Source organism: Hyperolius riggenbachi, chromosome 3 (genome assembly GCF_040937935.1).
Source record: "Hyperolius riggenbachi isolate aHypRig1 chromosome 3, aHypRig1.pri, whole genome shotgun sequence".
Classification (NCBI taxonomy): Eukaryota; Metazoa; Chordata; class Amphibia; order Anura; family Hyperoliidae; genus Hyperolius; species Hyperolius riggenbachi.
Window position 1 is genome coordinate 73,345,896 of NC_090648.1, and position 23,815 is coordinate 73,369,710.

The window sequence follows — 23,815 nt, forward strand, 5'->3', positions numbered from 1 at the left end:
GGTGCCCCCAGTATAGGTAACTAGGTATGGGTGCCCCAGTATAGGTAACTAGGTATGGGTGCCCCCGGTATAGTCAGGTATAGGTGCCCCCAGTATAGGTAACTAGGTATGGATGCCCCCAGTATAGTCAGGTATAGTTGCCCCCGGGATATAGGTAACTAGGTATGGGTGCCCCCAGTATAGTCAGGTATAGTTGCCCCCAGTATAGGTAACTAGGTATGGGTGCCCCCAGTATAGTCAGGTATAGTTGCCCCCAGTATAGGTAACTAGGTATGAGTGCCCCCAGTATAGTCAGGTATAGGTGCCCCCAGTATAGGTAACTAGGTATGGGTGCCCCCAGTATAGGTAACTAGGTATGGGTGCCTCAGTATAGGTAACTAGGTATGGGTGCCCCCGGTATAGGTAACTAGGTATGGGTGCCCCCGGTATAGTCAGGTATAGTTGCCCCCAGTATAGGTAACTAGGTATGGGTGCCCCCGGTATAGTCAGGTATAGCTGGCCCCAGTATAGGTAACTAGGTATGGATGCCCCCAGTATAGTCAGGTATAGTTGCCCCCAGTATAGGTAACTAGGTATGGGTGCCCCCAGTATAGGTAACTAGGTATGGGTGCCCCAGTATAGGTAACTAGGTATGGGTGCCCCCGGTATAGTCAGGTATAGTTGCCCCCAGTATAGGTAACTAGGTATGGGTGCCCCCGGTATAGTCAGGTATAGTTGGCCCCAGTATAGGTAACTAGGTATGGATGCCCCCAGTATAGTCAGGTATAGTTGTCCCCGGTATAGGTAACTAGGTATGGGTGCCACCAGTATAGGTAACTAGGTATGGGTGCCCCAGTATAGGTAACTAGGTATGGGTGCCCCCGGTATAGTCAGGTATAGGTGCCCCCATTATAGGTAACTAGCTATGGGTGCTCCCGGTATAGTCAGGTATAGTTGCCCCCAGTGTAGGTAACTAGGTATGGGTGCCCCCGGTATAGTCAGGTATATGTGCCCCCAGTGTAGGTAACTAGGTATGGGTGCCCCCGGTATAGTCAGGTATATGTGCCCCCAGTATAGGTAGCCAGAATGTGAACCATGGAAACCACGATGCCAGCAAAATAGGTAACGTATGTATCCCTGCCTGCTGAGCTGCCTACTCACCCCACCACCATCCGCACACCACAGTTACACAAGCCGCGGTGGAGCAAACATACATTGTAGCGCTGGCCCATTGCTTCTCACAAAAAAACGCAGCTTTGACGATCACTTTATAGTCTTGGATGAAATCACAATTTCAGTTTAAAAGCAATAAATCGTTCAGCCCTAGTTCCCACTACACAGATAGGTGCACAAGAACTCCCAACAATTCAACTTCAGCACTGCCAACAGTAGGAAACCCCAATTTGACAATTTCTGCAGCCACCAAGTAACACAAGATGACCATCAACACATGATGTAGAAAACGTGGTCAGTACTCAAATCGTGGGTTCTGCGCAACAGGGACCCAACAAATAAAATCATGCATAAAATGTACCTAAAGTGCTGGATTCAATGGTAAACAACTGCAGTACTGCCCACTCTAGTATCAAAGAGGCTGACAGGCACTCAGACTAAATTGCAGTAAGTACAATGGATAGTTCCAGCATATAGTACACAACCAATGTAAACACCCAAACTAAAACTATGTGCTCAAGACCATGAGAGCAAAGTCCATGGAAAAATCCAAAAAGCAAAAAAGTCTGGCACTATAGCTTAAAGTGGACCTGAACTCAGACCTCCTCTCTGCTCTAAAAGATACACAACAGCATAATAACCTTTAAACAAAAAAAACATTTATTTGTTACAGCTGATACAAATCCTAAAGTTCTACTTCCTGATTCATGGAAGCAGACATACAGTGTATTGTTTAGCCTGTGCTTTCAAATGGGCTTGTCAGCTTATCTGCAGTGGCAGTCATGTGACACAGGGGATCAAATTACAACTTGAGATTAACCACTTAAGGACCGAGGCTGTTCATTGTGATCTGTGCTGTGTGGGCTCTCCAGCCGCAGCACAGATCGTGTTAAAGGCAGGGCGATTAGACTTCCCCTCTTTTTTCCCCACAAGGGGGATGACCTGCTGGAGGTGCTCCTCAAAGCCCCCCTCCGCATCGATATTGCGCGCTCCCTCCCCTTACCTCCCTCTCCCTCCGGATCTGGGCGGCACAGGACGGCGATCCGTCCTGTACCGCCTCCAATAGGCATTAGCCTTATCAGACGGCGGCGATCCCCGGCCAATCAGAGGCCGGGGATCGCCGATCTCCTTTACGGCGCTGCTGCACAGCAGCACCGTATTGATGTAAACAGCGGGGATTTCTTTCCCGCGTGTTTACAATTAGCCTGCAAGCCGCGGTCGGAGGCTCGCAGGCTATTCACGGAGACACCCTCCGTGAACTGACATGGAACTGCCGCGTTTCCATGTAAACCCACAAACGACCAGCCGCCTCCCATCGGCGTTAGCTGGTCGTTAAGTGGTTCAGCCTAAACTCTCTAAATACATACAGGGTGCATTTCTCCATGTTTTCCTTCTGTCCTGTGCAAGAGTTCAGGTCCACTTTAATGACAGCAGCTGGGAATACAAAATTCAAATAGCAGCAATGCATATGAGCTTGTATCAAGACAGTATGCAGTTTGAAGTGAAAAAATGTGAATACTTGAGTCCATGTTGTGAATGGGTGGTGGGGAGGCAGCTGTGGGTGCCAGAGGGTGCACGGCCTTACGAGCGTATCGCAGGGTTAATGCCAAGCATCTTCTGAGACTGGGTGCACACCGGCCTCGGAAAAAGCTTGGTATTAACCCTGCGAAACGCTCGTAAGGCCATCTATTCATAAGTATTCAAATGTTTTCAGTTTGAACTGCATACTGTCTTGATACAAGCTCATATGCATAGATGCTATTTTGCACAGTTGAATTTTGTATTCCCAGCTGCGGTCATTAAACTATAGTGGCAGACGTCTTTATGCTTTTTGGATTTTACACGGTAGTGCCCACTCTCCAGTTTCCGTCTTGCGTCGTTCAGAGACCCCTGACGAGAGCGCAAGGCCGAAACCAGCCATAAATTAAAGGATTCCTACTCTTTTGCAGCTCTGAGATTGAATTGTTGGAGTACATCAGCATTACTGGCTGAGCTCCTAAAAAAGGAGTCATTAGACGACAGCACAGTGTCATTGCTTACAAACCGCAGCCTCTTCTGCCTCCCATTCCTTTGCCTTCCTAAAGCCTCATTATGCACATCAAATGTCGCCTTTGATTATCCTTGATCGATCCTTAGGGCAACATTTCAGGCAATAAGAATACAGACATGTTGTTCAGTAATAGCCTGGACTGGAATGTACTGTTACATGAAGAGGGGAGGAGGGATGACAGGTAGAAAAAGAGTGGATTCCTATGCTGGAGGGAACTAAAGTAGCCCATTGGTCATTTAGCAATCTGCCACAGTGAATCACTTAACAACATTATGGGGCAACTGTACACACGCTAGACAACACAAAGCGATACACACAAGGAGCTGGAGGTGTAAATAAGGCTCTACACACAAGGTGTGATGTGCTGCAGCTACAAGCAAACAATAGTGCTCTGCTGTCTTCTCATACCTCCATATGGATGCAACACTAGTAAAACAATGTACAGTAGTATGCACACAGCACAGTGGGCCCAGGCATGTAAGTGCAATGCGTTTTCACTGACTTGTTACCTTTCCTGATTGAGTTGGGTGATCTAGGATGTGAAAAAATGACCCCATTTGACACCTAAAATTAAACTCCTAACCCTAACAATGACAACATAGACACCCCCCCCCCCCCCCCCCTCTTACATTGTTAGCACCTTCCTTACACAAACTCTGAATTCTCCCTTAAAGTGGACCTCAACTCAGAATGTACTCTCTGCTCTAAAAGATAGGCAACAACATAATAACCTTTAAAGAAAAACATTTATTGGTTACAGCTGATACAAATCCTAAAATAAATATGCAGTGTGTCTACTTCCTGATTCACGGAAGCAGACATATTGTTTACAGCCTGTGCTTTCAAATGAGCTTATCTGCCATCTCTGCCGTGGTAGTCATGTGACACAGGGGAGTGATCAAATTACAACTTGTGATTAGACACAGATGAGGGGGAATTAAACAGGCTAAACTGGCTAAACTCTCTAAATACATACAAGGTGCATTTCTCTTTGTCTTCCTTCTGTCCTGTGCAAGAGTTCAGGTCCACATCTTATCTTAACTCTATCCTGACATTCAATGCCAACTTCTGCCCTAATGCTGGGCGTACACGGCGTCGAGGGGAGGATTATCAATCTAGCCTAATGGCTCGATTGATAATATCCGACGTGTCCGATCAACGTGGGGAACGATTCCGCGCTCGATCCCCGCAGGCGGACAATAGCGGCGAATCGAGTGAGTGATAAGAAGCGCCGGCGGGGACGAGCGGGGTCGCGGAGGGGGTCGATCCGGCGGCTAATCGGCCGCCGGATCGACCCGTGTATGCCCAGCATTACAGTAACTTTTTCCTGATGCCAAAACCTAACCTCCCCTCCTAACTGATGCCTAACTTTAGGGCCTGTTTCCACTACACGCAGATTGGATGCAGAATGGACTGACTCCAATGAATGTCTATGGGCCTGTTTCCACTAAACACTATCTTTCTGATGCAGATTTTCCCATAGGCATTCATTGGAGTCAGTTTTTCTGCATCCATTCTGCATCCAATCTGCGTGTAGTGGAAATAGGCCCTAACCTTCTAACCCTAAATAGAGGTAATCATTTCTGACTCTATTCCCTAACCTCCCGTTTTCCATCTGGGCAGCACGGTGGCATAGTGGTCTGCACTTTTGTCCGGTTAAAAGAGAAACTCCAACCTAGAATTGAACTTTATCCCAATCAGTAGCTGATACCCCCTTTTACATGAGAAATATAATGCTTTTCACAAACAGACCATCAGGGGGCGCTGTATGACTGATTTTGTGCTGAAACCCCTCCCACAAGAAGCTCTGAGTACCGCGGTACTCTGGGCAAACTGCCACAATGTAAAAGACTAAGGCAGTGATCTGCAAACTTGGCTCTCCAGCTGTTAAGGCACTACAAGCCCCACAATGCATTGCAGGAGTCTGACAGCCACAGTCATGATTCATAAAAGCAAATGCATTGTGGGACTTGTAGTTCCTTAACAGCTGGAGAGCCAAGTTTGCAGATCACTGGACTAAGGAGTTGAGGAGTCAGAGTCGGAGCCATTTTGCGTACCTGGAGTCGGAGTTGGTGTCGGTGGTTTCATAAATTGGAGCCGGATGATTTTTGTACCGCCTCCACAGCCCTGATTTCTGCACAGAGTTTGTACATTCTCCCCGTGTCTTAGTGGGTTTCCTCCCACATCCCAAAAACACAGAGATAAATTAATTGGCTTCCCCCTAAAACTGGTATATAGGCATACGACTATGGCAAGGATTAGATTGTGAGCCCCTCTGAGGACAGTTAGTGACAAGACAATATATACTCTGTACAGCTCTGCAGAAGATGTCAGCACTATATAAATACTAAATAATAATAATCTTCCATCATCTTAAATGGGGGTGTTTTGGCTATGTGACAGCTGAACACTAGTGCCAAAATCACACACCCCACAGCGGATACAGTGGCAAAGCTTTTCATCGCACCAAAATTATCTGATTCTGAGCTCATGTCTGTACAATGTTTTCACAACGATCACTTTAAACAGGTCATTCAGAGAAAATATTTAGCTGTATACATCATTTTAAAAGATGATATATGTCCAAATGATGTATGATAAATCCAGAAGGTCCGCACACTCATATGTAGACCAAGTCTGCTGTTTTATTCAAACATTCTGTTTGTTTACCATTCTGTGTGTTTACCTTGACAAAGGGGACACCTGGGGGCCCCGAAACGAATAGTTGGTTATGGAATGGAATTGTGTCACGTTTTTTGAATAAAACAGCAGACTTGGTCTACATATGCGGACCTATTGGATTTATCATTGACTGTTACTCGGGTCCAGCACCTCCACAGTGATGTGCGATTCCTCCTCGAATTCCCAAATGATGTATGAGGAATGCTATGATGTATGACAGATGTCCAAAAAAGATCTTCCCTGACAAACATAAACCACACAAGTGCCATAGAAGTAAAATGACACACCCCCACCCGGTACAGCCAGGGAAGGGTCTCAAGGGTTGGTCAACTCAAAAGTGGACAATGATACCAGCTATCAGGTTGTTAAATCTCCTGGGAATTCCAGAGGTAAGAGAGGGTTCTGCCTGCATGCCCTAAGTTACTGACAGGTTTTTAGTGCAGCAAGAGATTTTAGGCAGGTCTAATTGCCAGAAATCAATTGTTCCAGTCAAACTGTGAATGGATATGGACATCAGGTTGTCCCAGGTGTGCTGTGTGCTGCTTTCTGGCACCATATCTGGGAATGTCCAGTCATCAGTCAGTTCTGGACTCAAGTAACACAACTTTTGTCTTAAGTGTCAGAATGGACAGTGCGATCTGATCCCAAGATATGTCTGTTAGGTTTATTTTAGGAGTATGGAGCTAAATTGCAGCCTATTCTCTTGAGAAAGACATTATTTATGGCCAGGAAAGTTATTGTTCTTCACTCAGTGGCCCTGGCATCTTCCTGGGTCTCACAATGGTTGATTTTCGCCTTTCCATAAACTTATTTACTGTAAATGCACAGAGGGTGCCCCAAGAAATGAATTTCAAAAGCACAGAAAATGTGGACCAAAGGGACGCCCACACCTTTGATAGATGCAGCCCATCAAGGACCGGGACCACAGATGTGAGTCAGCTGTGTAGCTGACGACGCCCTGCGTTGCTATGCGGGGAGGCGGGGGAGGGACGACGGAGGGGCCTAGGCAATCTGATTGGCCATCGCTAGGCGTGAGTTGATCCACCGAGCGGATTGCTCCCAGGTTGGGAGCTGCTGTACACAAGCGTGTATAGTATACAAATCACCACTAACTACTTCTGACGATAACCCAACATAGATGTTTATAGGCTAGGTCCCATACTGGTATATCACTACTGTGTTATGTTTTATGTAATAATGCATTTCGCCCTGAGATTGTGTTAGATGCTTGATTATTTCGAATCCTAAAAAGAAAACAACAGTGTAGCAAACCTGTATATGTCGGATTGGGAATTTACCAGTCTAGGAACGTTTAAAGAAGGCCCCCTTTTATTTTGGAGACGCTTTATAGATGACTGCCTCTTTATTTGGCGAGGGGATGAGACCTCTTTATCCTCTTTCATTACCTCCATTAATGACAACAATTGGAACCTAGAATTCTCGGTCAGTTATAGCAAATTGGAAGTCAATTTTCTGGATCTGAACATTTTTATTGAAGATGGGCAGTTGAAGACAAAGTGTTACTTCAAGGACAGTGATAGGAATTCCTACATTGACTCAACGAGCTGCCATCATGCCCCCTGGTTACAAAACATTCCTAGGGGCCAATTTTGCAGAGTACGTAGGAATTGTACGAAAGATTCCGACTATTGGACGCAATCGGAGATCCTTGCACATCGATTCATCGAGAAAGGTTACAGCAAAGACTTGATTCAGAGTGAGAGGTTAAAAGTATTGAAAGAGGGCAGAGATGTTAGATTAAAGAAGAAGAACCCTGTAGCTATGTCATCTGCCACTACCACCTCAGAGTTCTCCTTTATCACTACTTATTCTCGGGATCATAAAAAGATGAAAAAGATGCTCAATGACAATTGGGGCATCTTAAAGGAGGATCCCGTTATAGGCCCTGTATTACCTGATAAACCAAAGGTAATTTATAGAAGACCTCAAAATTTGGGAGACAAGATAATTAAAAACTGTATAAAAAGAATAAGACCACCTATGTTCCCCACCTTAAAAGGTTTTTTTCCCTGCAAAAAACTGAAGAAATGTAAAATCTGTGAATATGGAGGTTGCAGGATGACCACCTTCACCTCCACTAGCACTGGGAAAAGATTTTCTATTGACCAATTTATAACCTGCAATTCAACCAATGTGGTATATGTTTTGGAGTGCCCGTGTGGCCTGCAATATGTAGGCCGCACGGGTAGACGTGTAAAGAAAAGATGCTCAGAACACATATACAATATAGGCCATCCTGATAAGAAAGCTCACAGTGTCCCTGATCATTTCTCAAAATTCCATGGGAAAGATCCAAATGGTATCAGATGCTATGGAATAGATACGATAAGTCCACATTGGAGAGGGGGCAGTGCAATAAAAGCCCTGTCCCAGTTGGAAACTCGGTGGATATTCCAATTACAGAGTCTCGCACCGAATGGACTTAATGCCAATATAGATTTGAACTGTTTTATAAGAGATGAATGAAGTTTAGTAATCCTGGGCAGTGAACATACCTGTTATATATTTAGATATAAAGGTTACCAGCAATTGTGTAGTGGTTCACATTGGCTTTGATTTTTAACATTTTAAAATTTATATTTTATCGTATTTTTACTCTGTATACTCATCTTATTGGTCTTTTTGACTTGTCTTATCATGTTTTTATTTTATTTTTATTATGTTTTAAACATTACTCCCTTAAGTATGTGAAGGGAGGAGTTATGTATAAAAATGACCTCCTGTTCAGGTAGCCCCACCCCCTGACGAAGGCGAGAGCCGAAACTCGAGTCGGGTAGTGGAGGCTACGTTGCAATACTGCTAATAAATCAAGAAATTTTCCAGTAAGTGGCTCCCCCTGCGTGTGGCTGTTTCACCTCACAGTGTACACTATTTTCCGCTTCCTTCATTTCAGCACAAGCGTACATCAGAGGACGCTCGTAACCAGCGTGAGACGCGGAAGTGTTGAAACCGGAAGTTCGGGTGTCACATGATCGGGAGAGCCCTCCAGCGTTACCAGTGAGCGGAGCTTGTGCGGCGATCGATGCTGTCACTACTGTAACGCCGATTCTTGGATATCGGGATTACATCAAGCTATTTACACTCCTGGATCAACTGGTGGACTGTTGAGGTGGGAAATCTTCAATACAGGTACTGTCTTAAATCCTGAATCACCACGAGTGTAGATCATTTTATCCAGCGCTGAGGTACTTTGTTTCTTTTTATTTCGAATCCTAGCTGATTCTAACGCTGTTACCATATCATGTTTTCTTAAATGGCCGATAACAACCACTTTGGCTGAGGATCTAGTGTGTAGAGCAGGCGCCTGATGCCGCTTAAAGGACAAATGTAACAAGAGGGATATGGAGGCTGCCATATTTATTTCATTTTAAACAATACCAGTTACCTGGCAGCCCTGCTGATCTTCTGTCTCTAATACTTTTCCCCAAATTTAGATTATATGGAGGGGACCCCCCCTTGAGAACTAGTGGAGTTTGGGGGTTGCAATTTGGCATAGAGGCAGTTCGGGGGCCTGCCTTTATACCCTTAACATTTGGGGAGGGTAGGAGGTGTGGCTGCGGAGATATTTGGGGTAATTGGTTTAAAGTAAGCATGAGTGTTACTCAGGGAGGAAGGTAGCTCTAGGGCAGCACGATCGGACACTGCACCGGTATGACAGCAGCTCACTCTTCATTCTACACTTTGCTTCTGCTTAAAGGACATTCGAAGTGAGAGGAGTATGGAGGCTGCCATATTTATTTCCTTTTAAGCAATACCAGTTGCCTGGCAATTCTGCTGATTCTCTGCCTCTAAAGGCCCGTACCAACTTCGCAATTCTTCCGGTGACCAGCAATTTTTTTAAGCGATGAGAAATTGTTTTAGGATTAAGCGAACTACACTTTGTGACATGTGGCGATAACGACCACCACCTGAGCAAAGTGCTGCAATCATTTAAACTTCCGTTCGCTGCCATTGTGTGCCGTCACGTGTTCCCGAGGGCAGGAAGATGAATCGGGGAACCTCGTTATTATTATTATTATTTATTGTATTTATAAAGCGCCAACATATTACGCAGCGCTGGACATTAGTTTAGGTTACAGACAATATTTAGGGGTGACATACAGCAATATGACAATACAGGAATACAAGAAAACCAGATCACATACCATAGTATGAGTACCAGGTAATGCTTAGTCAGTCACTGGATGGAGCTTGGAGATTAGGCAAGTTAGGTTCACTCAAATGCATAGCATGGGTTTACAGTAATGGAGGTGCAAGATCAGGTAGGACACAAAAGGAGGAGGAACCTGCCCAAAGGCTTACAATCTAGAGGGAGAAGTAGGGACACGAGAGGTAGGGGAGGGACCAGAGTTCAGCTGTGGGTTTAGAGCAATTGTGAGGGGTGGTAGGCCATTCATTGGGAAGTGTTGCTGTGAGGTTCACCAATCTATCGGCAGGTGAGTATTTATCATAATACATTTAGTCATAGACCCTGAACAAGTATGCAGCAGATTAAGCGTTTCTGCAATTATTGTCAGATCTGACAAGATTAGCGGCATGCTTGTTTCTGGTGTGATTCAGACACTACTGCAGCCAAATAGACCAGCAGGGCTGCCAGGCAACTGGCATTGCTGTGTACCAGAGACAACAGATATGAAAGATTTTTTACTTACCCGGGGCTTCCTACAGCCCCATAAGCATGTATGCGTCCCTCATCATCCTCCTGAGTGCCGTTAAAGGGAACCAGAGACGAGGGGAAGCCTAAAAATGGTAAAATATGTTATGCATACCTGGGGCTTCCTCTAGCTCCATAAGCCTGGATCGCTCCCACACTGCCATCCTCCGCTGCCTGTACCGTCGGTACTGGGTCCCATTACTTCCGCCGGACGCGACCAGTTGTACGCATGCACAGGGGCTCCCTCCAGATTTGTACGCGTGCATCTGCGTAGTACGGAGGGAGTGCACTGCGCTTGCATCGACTGGCCGAAAGTACGGGACCCGGTACCGGCGGACAGAGGCAGCGGAGGACGGCGGCGTGGGAGTGATCCAGGCTTATGGAGCTGGAGGAAGCCCCAGGTATGTATAAATCTATATCTTCTTCAGCTCTGGTTCTCTTTAACCTCCTTGGCGTTTAATTTTTTCTGCAAAAATTGCAGAATTCCATTTTTTTTTATTTTTTTTTTAATGTTTCATGTAAAGCTACCAGAGTGGTAGCTACATGAAACACCACTAGAGGGCGCATGTGGCCCTCTAGTCCGATCGTCGCCGGCATCTATAGCAAACAGGGGAACGCGTATATAACGCGTTCCCCTGTTTGGCTTCTCCTGTCGCCATGGCGACGATCGGGACGTCAGGCACACCCGATCCAGCCCATAGCGCTGCCCGGAACTCATTGATCCGGGCAGCGCAGGGCTCTGGCGGGGGGGGGGCCCTCTTCAGCCGCTGCGTGCGGCCGATCGCCGCAGAGCGGCGGCGATCAAGCTGTGCGCGCGGCTAGCAAAGTGCTGGCTGCGCGCACAGCAATTTATAGAATGAAAATCGCCCCACCAGGGGCTGAGATCTCCCCCTGCGCGGCATAGCCCGAGCTCAGCTCGGGCTTACCGCCAGGGAGGTTAAAGAGACTCCGTAACAAAAATTGCATCCTGTTTTTTATCATCCTACAAGTTCCAAAAGCTATTCTAATGTGTTCTGGCTTACTGCAGCACTTTCTGCTATCACAGTCTCTGTAATAAATCAATGCATCTTTCCCCTGTCAGACTTGTCGGCCTGTGTCTGGAAGGCTGCCAAGTTCTTCAGTGTTGTGGTTCTGCTATGAACTCCCCCTTCCAGGCCCCTCTATGCACACTGCCTGTGTATTATTTAGATTAGGGCAGCTTCTCTCTTCTCTCTTATCTTTTACAAGCTGGATAAATCGTCCTCTGAGCTGGCTGGGCTTTCACATACTGAAGAATTACAGACAAGGGCAAAGCAGTTTGCAGGAAGAAACGAGCAGCCTGAAACCTCAGTGCATGAGAACAGGGGGAAATAAACACACAAATGATGTCTTGAGATTCAAAAGGAACGCTGTATACAGCCTGCTTGTGTATGAATGTATTTTCTATGTGTGGACATACTGTACATCAACCTACTTCCTGTTTTGGTGGCCATTTTGTTTGTTTATAAACAAACTTTTTAAAACTGTTTTTAACCACTTTTAATGCGGCGAGGAGCGGCGAAATTGTGACAGAGGGTAATAGGAGATATCCCCTAACGCACTGGTATGTTTACTTTTGTGCGATTTTAACAATACAGATTCTCTTTAAGCAGCAATCAGCTCCGGTATTCAGCTCAGTGACGTCAGCAGGGGGCCTCTTGCGCATGTGCAGACCTTCTGTAAAAGCGCAGAAGACCCCGTCAGACGTCACTGAGTCAGACTGGGCCCGACTAAGCCAAATACCGGGGGCTGATCGCGGCTTAACGGAGGCACGCGGGAGGACGGCGAGAAACGCATCCGTGCTTATGTGGCTGGACGGAACCTCGGGTAAGTAAAAATCTTTAATATCCATTGTCTCTGGGTCACTTTAAAAGGAAATAAATATGGCAGCCTCCATATTCTTCTCGCTTCAGGTTCCCTTTAAGTTGTGAGGCCTGCTATAACTATGGGATGCTTCTATTTATTTATCTCACTCTGGAGCTCCTCTTTATCAATTAGACATCTCGCTGCTACAGAAACCGCTCGGCTGGGGATTACCATTACGCTTCTACGGTGTCATGTGACAGAAATGACCTCACTGAAACACATGAGGTAGTTTTACAGGAGTGACATCACTGCTCTCTGTGCAAAGCCGCAACGTCCTGGTACAAAAATCTGATACCTGACACAAAACTTTCCAAGATCCTGATCAGCCCGGAGGAGGACGTGATGACAAAAGCTCCATCCCTGCCTGGAAACTTTCCCCTCCAGACATCCTGCAGTCAGCATGCAAGCCTAGCGCTGGTCACCCAGCAGCCCCGGCACATAGCGATGTACTCAGGAGTCCTGAGGACGCACATGCAGCTGGCAGCATCGCCCTGCAGGGGGGGGGGGGTACACAGAAATACAGCATGTAACTGAGTGAGAGGCTGGCACACAGCCCTGGTCACTGGATCTAGAAACATATCATTAGACTGGAGACACCAGTTCCGCCCAGTCTGTTCTCATCCCACCTGCTACGACAGTCCAGACCGCATAGACACAGGCTGGGCAACGTCTCCCGGATCTGTATACATTCCAGCATTTTATTACCAGCTACCAACTCTGCTGGGAGACAGGCGAGCACAATGGCAGCACACTGCCGCAATCCAAACAACAGTGACATAAGGCAGCGTTCCCCAAACCTCAACGACCATCCCACAGTCACACTGAGGCGGCTACAAACCATTCCTCCTCAAAGAGCAAAAATGTAGAAAAAAAAAAACTTTGCATCTGTATACAAGTACAGTGAGGGCTGTTTAAAGTGACATTGAAGCAGGAAAAAAAAACGTATGATATAATGAATTGTATGTGTAGTACGGATAATTAATAGCACATTAGTAGTAAATAAAAAGCCTCGTTTTTATTTTCAGGTATATAGCTTTAGTTTAATAACATTACATCATTCTCTAATATTTGCAGTTTACACACTACACTCTGTATTTTAAATGATGAAACAGAGCAGAGCTAATGACCCCTTTAACTTTCCTGAAGTAAAAACCTCAAACAAACAGAAAACAGGTAGCGACAGGTTGAGATAAGCGCTTCAGAAAACAGTACTGTAGCCAAGGCTGGTCGGAGAGCTCAGTGAAGCTCTTTTGCATATATAACAAGTTACGTTTTTTAACTGTTCCTGTACTGGAAACAATGAGATTCATATCTTTGCTACTAATGTTCTATTTCTTAGCTGAACTACACATACAAATCATTATCTCATAATTGTATTTTCACTTCAGATTCCCTTTAACACTATGTGCAATTTGCTGAGTTTTCCAATCCGTTTTCAATCACTTGCAAACCGCAGATAGACGCACAGTGGCACACCTGCTCTGGTAGTAGTCTGGGTGTGTAACCAAGGTGGTCGGCCAAACCACCAACCAGAATATGAAGTCATTGCAGATTAGGCTAGCACACCAGTTACATAATTAAAGGATACCCCAACTGAAATGTGACATAATGAGATAGACATGTGTATGTACAGTGCCTAGCAAACAGATAACTATGCTGTGTTCCTTTTTTTATTTTTCTGCCTGAAAGAGTTAAATATAAGGTATGCAAGTGGCTGACTCAGTCCTGACTCAGACAGGAAGTGACTACAGTGTGACCCTCACTGATAAGAAATTCCAACTATAAAACACTTTCCTAGCAGAAAATGGTTTCTGAGAGCAAGAAAGAGGTAAAAAAGGGGAATTTCTTATCAGTGAGGGTCACACTGTAGTCACTTCATGCCTGAGTCAGGACTGAGTCAGCCACTTACATACCTGATATTTAACTCTTTCAGGCAGAGAAAGAAAAAAAGGAACACAGCATAGTTATCTGTGTGCTAGGCACTGTACATACACATGTCTATCTCATCATGTCACATTTCAGTTGGGGTATCCTTTAAAGTTGCTTTTATTCCATCAGTCCACACTGCTAGCTGACAATTGTTTTGGGGCCCTGAGAAGCCCCCTTTCTCAAAGCCCAAATGCAGACAGTAATGGTGACAAAGGTAAATATGTGTATGCTTAATGCTAGGTACACACTATACAATTTTCTGTTAGATTTACCTGCCAGATCGATTTTTTCCAACATGCCTGCTCTGAATTTTGATCAATTTTTTTGCAATAGAGCGTGGCCCTCTCTATTGCATCTTCTATAATTAGTCATATGCAATAATAAGTAGCTACTATTAAACTGTTCAGAGCCATCTAACACAAATTCCCAGAGGATAATAGCCAACCAGAATGTAGCTTAAAGTGGACCTGAACTCTTGCACAGGGCAGAAGGAAAACATAGAGAAATGCACCCTGTATGTATTTAGAGTTAAGCCTGTCTAATTCCCCCTCATCTGTCACTAATCACAAGTGTAATTTGATCTCTGAGGCTGGGAACACACTTAGCAGAACGCTAGCTTTCTGGAAAACACAGCGTTTGTGCCTGCAATGTTAGTCAATGGGCCACATCAAAAAACTCACATAAAAAAAACGCATATGCGTTTTATTATATGCGCTTTCTAAAACGCACATAATGGAAGTCAATGGTGACGCAATGTAATGCATTTTGTATGCATTTTTCATGCATTTTTTTTTTTTTTTTTTTTTTTAAATGTTATTCTGATTTATTTCCGCATCTTGTTGTCTTCGTAGTGATTTGCATAAAACGCAATAGAAAAACGCAGATGTGTTTTGTATATGCGAACCGCAAACGCGTAAAAACGCACGCAAAATGCATGTGTGGAAACAAAACCGCAAACGTATGGAAACCGCAATACAAACGAATATACATAAAAACGCAACGTTTCCTGCACTGCTAAGTGTGCAGCTATGTCAGCTAACTGCCACGACAGAGCAGCTTATTGGTAAACACAGGAAATTAACTATATGGCTGCTTCCATGAAAGCAGGAAGTAGACACACTGCAGATTTATTGCAGGATTTGTATCAGCTGTAACAAAGAAATGTTTTTTCTTAAAGGTTATTTTGATGTTCCTTATCTTTTAGAGCAGAGAGGACGTTCTGAGTTCAGGTCCAATTTAATCATCAATGTGTGTGCTGCCAGGTAGCAGGCTGCTGTTGGAAACAATGTAGAAGGTTCAGAAATGAATGCGAGCACATTTGATCCATGTGCTGTATAAATCAGGGCTGTGGAGTCAGAGTGGAGGAGTCGGAGCAGTATTTGGGTACCTGGAGTCGGTGGTTTCATAAACGGAGTTGGAGTCGGATGATTTTTGTACCGACTCCACAGACCTGGTATAAAGTGCTGCAATGCTTGCTGGGACTATCAGAAGGAATAAAATTACTTTCTAGCTTTCTCCCCCAATGTTTTTCTTCATTATCATACAGCACATCTGATGCCCTGTAGGCTCACGGTGACCAGGTCCGGCTATTTAAGGAAATAAGTCCTGTTATGTACCAGAAGAGGTCACATGACGCAGATATTCATAAAAAGTCCTAAATACCATCCTCACCAAACATAGGTCTATACAAGCCTGCTGTGCCCGGGGGTTGCATCAATACACACACATGGTGTGGTTCCCGCTGAAAGGAATTAGATGCATTTCACTAATTAGCCAGTTGCGAGGCATTACAATGTGTCGGACCTGCAGCTTGCTAACTGCTCAGAAAAATGGACTGACGTAAGCTACACTGCAAGAAGGAACTGCGCTCATCTGTCATTGGCTGAGAACCAAACTTTCACTGTTGATCATAGCAACCAATAACATCCCATTTTTCACCTTCCAACCTGCACTTGAATTGTGACAGCAGGCAGTGGATTGGCTGCTAGGAAACAACAGTTTGACAGCATAGATTGTTTAACACAGATACCATTACCAGCCAGGCTGTGTCAGTAAGTATGTGTAATCTCCTTAGCAGTAGACACCTGCCTTGCAGCACAGGGGTCCCTAATGCCATCCCCACCATAGTCAGTACATGTATGAAGTTTGCATATACCCCATGTTGACATCTGTTTCCTCTAAGTAATCTGATTGTGCCCATTATTCCCCAAAAACATATAGATGTGTGTGACCAAATTTGGCACATCACATCTCATTTAGAGCAGTAATCAGCATGGTTAACTTTTGTACACTTTGTAGGCTACACGAAAATGTCCATAAAATAAAAGAAGTCATATTATGAAGGGCAACAGCTGAACTTTTTGAGTAACCTTCACGACTTGGGCAACTTGTTAAAACTTTTCAAGATAGTTTTCGTTTTTTGTGACGGATCTAAAGCCAACATACATCAGTCACAATGTTAAGGGGCCCATACACTGGTCGATTTCAGCCATTGATCGGTCAAACAGAAATCTATTCTATCAAATCAGCTGATTGATCGATTTGTGGCTGATTTTGATCGATTTGATCTGTCTAGCTGGATGGAAAATCGTGGTCGATCTGCTGCTGGCAGCAGATCGATGGCCCATAGAGTTACATTGGATCTATTGGTGTAATAATGCATTTAGATTCCGAAATCTCTTGGAAATCTGTTCCTAGCGTGTGGCACACAGATATAGATCCTGTCAGATTGGACTTGACATGCATCTGACAGAAATCTGATGGTCGAATCTGCTGCAAATCTATAGTGTATGGTCACCTTTTTGCTGGGAATACTATGAGATCCTATATGATATTATTCAGTCGATTTACTGTCCGATCTTATTTTTGATCGATTTTCTTATCTTTTCTTATCAATTTCCATTCACTTCTATGAGAAATAAGATCGGACATGTCAGAAATGATCTATTGAACCATCTATCTGCTGAAAAAACTTATGGTGTATTCCCAGCATAAGAAGTAGAACTTTTAGGCAAAGTGTATGAAATTATCCTGTTACAATGGTCGGAGTCAATGGGTTATATCAGGTAGCAAGGGAATAGACTGCGGTGAAAGCAGGAAAAATGGGCAATCATAAGGATCTGGGCAACTTTGACAAGGGCCAACTTGTCATGGCTAAATTACTTCATTGGTGAAAGAAACAGGGTCATGGATGGCCAAAGACCATTGATGCATGTGGGGAGTCCAGAGTCCTATCCCACATAAGGGCTACTAAAGAAAAACTACTAAAAACATGTTGGCCATGTGAGAAAAGTGTCAGAACACTCAGTCCATTGCAGCGGGCGTAGCAATAGGGGGTGCAGCGGTAGCGACCGCATCGGGGCCCTTGGGCCAGAGGGGCCCCGAAGGGCCCTCCCTCAACTACAGTATTAGCTCTCTATTGGTCCTGTGCTCATAATAATCACTTCTATAGATACTTTAAATAGTGGTAATCATTAACAAACTGTTTCCCATCCCTTCCTTGCACCTCTGACACTGTAGTTGCCATTGGCAGGTTTTGGTGCAACGTATCAATTGCTATGTATAGAGTGCTTGGGGGGCCCCAAGGTAAAACTTGCATCGGGGCCCACAGCTCCTTAGCTACGCCACTGTTTCTCTGTACAGGTCTGTATAGCTGCAGACCAGTCAGAATGCTCATCCCCGGCTACTGCCAAATTATCTATCACAGTGTCAACACTGGACTAAACAGCAACAGAAGAAGAGGGCCTAATCAGAAGAATTACATTTTTCTTTTGCCTCCAAATTAACCTAATCTCAATACCATTCCAATTAGTAGCCCAAGCAGGCTCCACATCATAACTAGATCTGCTGGCAACATCTTGGTGCCAGACCACCACTGGACACCTTCAGAGGAACTGTGATGTCCATTCCTTAACAGGTCATAGCTGAATGGGACACTACACAATAATATGGTTTTAATGTTTTGGCTGATCAGTGTCTATTTTGGCTGATCAGTGTCTATTGCTCAGTGCTACATACTGTACACTAACTGCCAACTCATAATATATAACAATAATAGACACTCCTTTTTTCGCATCTTATGTAAAAAAAGCCAAAATCACCTACAGAGAGCAGCAAAAGCTAGAAGCACCTACAGAGAGCAGCAAAAGCCAGAAGCACCTATAGAGAGAACAGCACTCACACCTGTAGGCAATGACATTCCTGCACTTACTAAGGGGCTACAAGTGGCACTGGGCATGCAGGGAAGCATGGCATCAACAGCACTGAAAGTCGTGTAAGTTTTCCCCTGTACTCCATAGCATTGCACTGTGTCGTGTCTCAGCTGTACTCAGCTACAGAATAAAGTGCTGGAGGTGCAGTAAAGATACTTTCCGAACTAACCTAACAGACTTGACCAGTCGGTGCCTCTTGATGTCCTCCTCGCTGAAGGAGAAATGCATGCTGGGTGTCCTTGGGACCCGCAGGACGCCCCGGCTTCTGGAGGGCATAGGTGGGATGGGGAGAGGGGATCTCAGTAAAGTCCTGTGCTGAGCAGCGCTGCGGGACTGGAGAGAGGCGGCTACACACACACTGTACACTGAGGGCTACACCCCCTCTGCACTGCAATGGCTACAAGTCCTGGAAGTGGATTGCAGGGGAGGGCGGCGGTCCCATTACATAAGAAGGTTACTCCGAATCTCTTAACCCTCTATGCTATGAGCGTTCCAGAGCCGCGGGGTCTGACAGGGACGAGAGACATGGCTCAGTAGTGATGTGACGTCAGTACAAGAATGCCTATTGTTCTGTCAGGAGAATGTACACTCTGCTCTATGGAGCAGAATCCACCTGTGTCCGGGCACATGGCTTTGCACTCTCCACAGTGCCAGGTACTCCTCTATTCACAATATAGACCCCTCATTCTATACTCTCCACAGTGCCAGTGCTACTCCTCTAGCCACAATACACACCCCTCATTCTACACTCTCTACAGTGCCAGGTACTCCTCTATTCACAATATAGACCCCTCATTCTACACTCTCTACAGTGCCAGGTACTCCTCTAGTCACAATACATACCCCTCATTCTACACTCCACAGTGCCAGGTACTCCTCTAGCCACAATACATACCCCTCATTCTACACTCTCTACAGTGCCCGGTACTCCTCTAGCCACAATACATACCCCTCATTCTACACTCTCCACAGTGCCAGTGCTACTCCTCTAGCCACAATACATACCCCTCATTCTACACTCTCCACAGTGCCAGGTACTCCTCTAGTCACAACACATACCCGTCATTCTACACTCTCCACAGTGCCAGGTACTCCTCTAGTCACAACACATACCCCTCATTCTACACTCTCCACAGTGCCAGTGCTACTCCTCTAGCCACAATATATACCCCTCATTCTACACTCCACAGTGCCAGGTACTCCTCTAGTCACAACACATACCCCTCATTCTACACTCTCCACAGTGCCAGTGCTACTCCTCTAGCCACATATATCCCCCATTCTACACTCTCCACAGTGCCAATGCTACTCCTTTGGCCACAATACATACCCCTCATTCTACACTCCACAGTGCCAGGTACTCCTCTAGTCACAACACATACCCCTCATTCTACACTCTCCACAGTGCCAGGTACTCCTCTAGCCACATATATCCCTCATTCTACACTCTCCACAGTGCCAATGCTACTCCTCTGGCCACAATACATACCCCTCATTCTACACTCTCCACAGTGCCAGGTACTCATCTAGCCACAATTCATACCCCTCATTCTACACTCTCCACAGTGCCAGTGCTACTCCTCTAGTCACAAATACCCCTCATTCTACACTCTCCACAGTGCCAGTGCTACTCCTCTAGTCACAATATATACCCCTTATTCTACACTCTCCACAGTGCCAGGTACTCCTCTAGCCACAATACATACCCCTCATTCTACACTCTCCACAGTGCCAGGTACTCCTCTAGTCACAACACATACCCCTCATTCTACACTCTCCACAGTGCCAGGTACTTCTCTGGCCACATATATCCCTCATTCTACACTCTCCACAGTGCCAGGTACACCTCTAGTCACAATACATACCCCTCATTCTACACTCTTCACAGTGCCAGGTACTCCTCTAGCCACAATACATACCCCTCATTCTACACTCTCCACAGTGCCAGGTACTCCTCTAGTCACAATACATACCCCTCATTCTACACTCTCCACAGTGCCAGGTACTCCTCTAGCCACAATTCATACCCCTCATTCTACACTCTCCACAGTGCCAGTGCTACTCCACTAGCCACAATACATACCCCTCATTCTACACTCTCCACAGTGCCAGTGCTACTCCTCTAGCCACAATACATACCCCTCATTCTAAACTCTCCACAGTGCCAGGTACTCCTCTAGCCACAATACATACCCCTCATTCTACACTCTCCACAGTGCCAGGTACTCCTCTATTCACAATATAGACCCCTCATTCTACACTCTCCACAGTGCCAGGTACAACTCTAGTCACAATATAGACCCCTCATTCTACACTCTCCACAGTGCCAGGTACTCCTCTATTCACAATACATACCCCTCATTCTACACTCTCCACAGTGCCAGGTACAACTCTAGTCACAATACATACCCCTCATTCTACACTCTCCACAGTGCCAGGTACTCCTCTATTCACAATACATACCCCTCATTCTACACTCTCCACAGTGCCAGGTACAACTCTAGTCACAATACATACCCCTCATTCTACACTCTCTCCATTGCCATGTACTCCTCTAGCCACAATTCATACCCCTCATTCTACACTCTCCACAGTGCCAGGTACTCCTCTAGCCACATATATCCCTCATTCTATACTCTCCACAGTGCCAGGTACTTCTCTGGCCACAATACATACCCCTCATTCTACACTCCACAGTGCCAGGTACTTCTCTGGCCACAATACATACCCCTCCATTCTACACTCTCCACAGTGCCAGTGCTACTCCTCTAGCCACAATATATACCCCTCATTCTACACTCTACAGTGCCAGGTACTCCTCTAGCCACAATTCATACCCCCCATTCTACACTCTCCACAGTGCCAGGTACTCCTCTAGCCACATATATCCCCCATTCTACACTCTCCACAGTGCCAATGCTACTCCTCTGGCCACAATACATACCCCTCATTCTACACTCTCCACAGTGCCAGTGCTACTCCTCTAGTCACAATATATACCCCTCATTCTACACTCTCCACAGTGCCAGGTACTCCTCTAGCCACAATACATACCCCTCATTCTATACTCTCCACAGTGCCAGGTACTCCTCTAGTCACAACACATACCCTTCATTCTACACTCTCCACAGTGCCAGTGCTACTCCACTAGCCACAATACATAGCCCTCATTCTACACTCTCCACAGTGCCAGTGCTACTCCTCTAGTCACAATATATACCCCTCATTCTACACTCCACAGTGCCAGGTACTCCTCTAGTCACAATACATACCCCTCATTCTACACTCTCCACAGTGCCAGGTACTCCTCTAGTCACAACACATACCCCTCATTCTACACTCTCCACAGTGCCAGGTACTCCTCTATTCACAATATAGACCCCTCATTCTACACTCGCCACAGTGCCAGGTACAACTCTAGTCACAATACATACCCCTCATTCTACACTCTCCACAGTGCCAGGTACAACTCTAGTCACAATACATACCCCTCATTCTACACTCTCTACAGTGCCATGTACTCCTCTAGACACAATTCATACCCCTCATTCTACACTCTCCACAGTGCCAGGTACTCCTCTAGCCACATATATCCCTCATTCTACACTCTCCACAGTGCCAGGTACTTCTCTGGCCACAATACATACCCCTCATTCTACACTCCACAGTGCCAGGTACTCCTCTAGTCACAACACATACCCCTCATTCTACACTCCACAGTGCCAGGTACTTCTCTGGCCACAATACATACCCCTCATTCTACACTCTCCACAGTGCCAGTACTACTCCTCTAGCCACAATACACACCCCTCATTCTACACTCTCCACAGTGCCAGGTACTCCTCTAGTCACAACACATACCCCTCATTCTACACTCCACAATGCCAGGTACTCCTCTAGTCACAACACATACCCGTCATTCTACACTCTCCACAGTGCCAGGTACTCCTCTAGTCACAACACATACCCCTCATTCTACACTCTCCACAGTGCCAGTGCTACTCCACTAGCCACAATACACACCCCTCATTCTACACTCTACAGTGCCAGGTACTCCACTAGCCACAATTCATACCCCTCATTCTACACTCTCCACAGTGCCAGGTACTCCTTTAGTCACAATACATACCCCTCATTCTACACTCTCCACAGTGCCAGGTACTCATCTAGCCACAATTCATACCCCTCATTCTACACTCTCCACAGTGCCAGTGCTACTCCTCTAGTCACAATATATACCCCTCATTCTACACTCTCCACAGTGCCAGGTACTCCTCTAGCCACAATACACACCCCTCATTCTACACTCTCCACAGTGCCAGGTACTCCTCTAGCCACAATTCATACCCCTCATTCTACACTCTCCACAGTGCCAGTGCTACTCCACTAGCCACAATACATACCCCTCATTCTACACTCTCCACAGTGCCAGGTACTCCTCTAGTCACAATACATACCCCTCATTCTACACTCTCCACAGTGCCAGTGCTACTCCACTAGCCACAATACATAGCCCTCATTCTACACTCTCCACAGTGCCAGTGCTACTCCTCTAGTCACAATATATACCCCTCATTCTACACTCCACAGTGCCAGGTACTCCTCTAGTCACAATACATACCCCTCATTCTACACTCTCCACAGTGCCAGGTACTCCTCTAGTCACAATACACACCCCTCATTCTAATGAAAAGGTCCTAAAAGCAGGTGCCCCACCGTGTGTGCAGAAATGCCCTTGTGGTGGTATTTTTTGCAACCTATCAGAATTTGCATAATATAGGACAGGGGTGTTTAAGAACGGCTATATGGCCCTAGTCCTAAAAAGTTTAAAGGACAACTGAGGCGACAAGGGACATGATGAGATAGACATGGATGTATAGTGCCAAGCACACAAATAACTACACTGTGTTCCCTTTTTTTTTCTCTGTTTGAAAAAGTTAAACATCAGGTATGCAAGTGACAGTTTCTGCCCGGGTCGGGACTGGGTCAGACTATAGCATAACCCTGAGGCAGAGAACACACTTGCAGGGCTGCTTTCCCCTGCGCCTCCCAGGTTTCTATCGGGTTTTGCGTTCGGGTCTTACGCGTGCATTTTTCCGCTTTTATGTGTTTGCTTGTCATGTACTGCCATGCAACGTGCACGAAAAAGCAGAAAACTGTGCGTTTGGAAAACGCAAAAAAAACCCCACAAACGGACGCGCGCATTTCTCACGCAAGGTCATTGAGTTCAAT

General features: G+C 45.7%; 1 protein-coding gene across 5 annotated transcripts in view; it reads right to left on the reverse strand.

Moving 5' to 3' along the window:
• The window catches only part of PDE4A (phosphodiesterase 4A), a 479,899-nt gene that overhangs the window by 170,572 nt on the left and 285,512 nt on the right, over positions 1-23,815 (reverse strand). The window contains exon 1 of one of the 5 annotated variants that reach the window (XM_068274380.1): positions 18,753-18,859. The exons of the other annotated variants lie outside the window; for them this stretch is intronic. Within the exon in view, the coding sequence (XP_068130481.1) occupies positions 18,753-18,859 (107 nt within the window). Of the gene's footprint in view, positions 1-18,752; positions 18,860-23,815 lie in introns of those variants that run through there. 5 annotated transcript variants of the gene reach the window in all.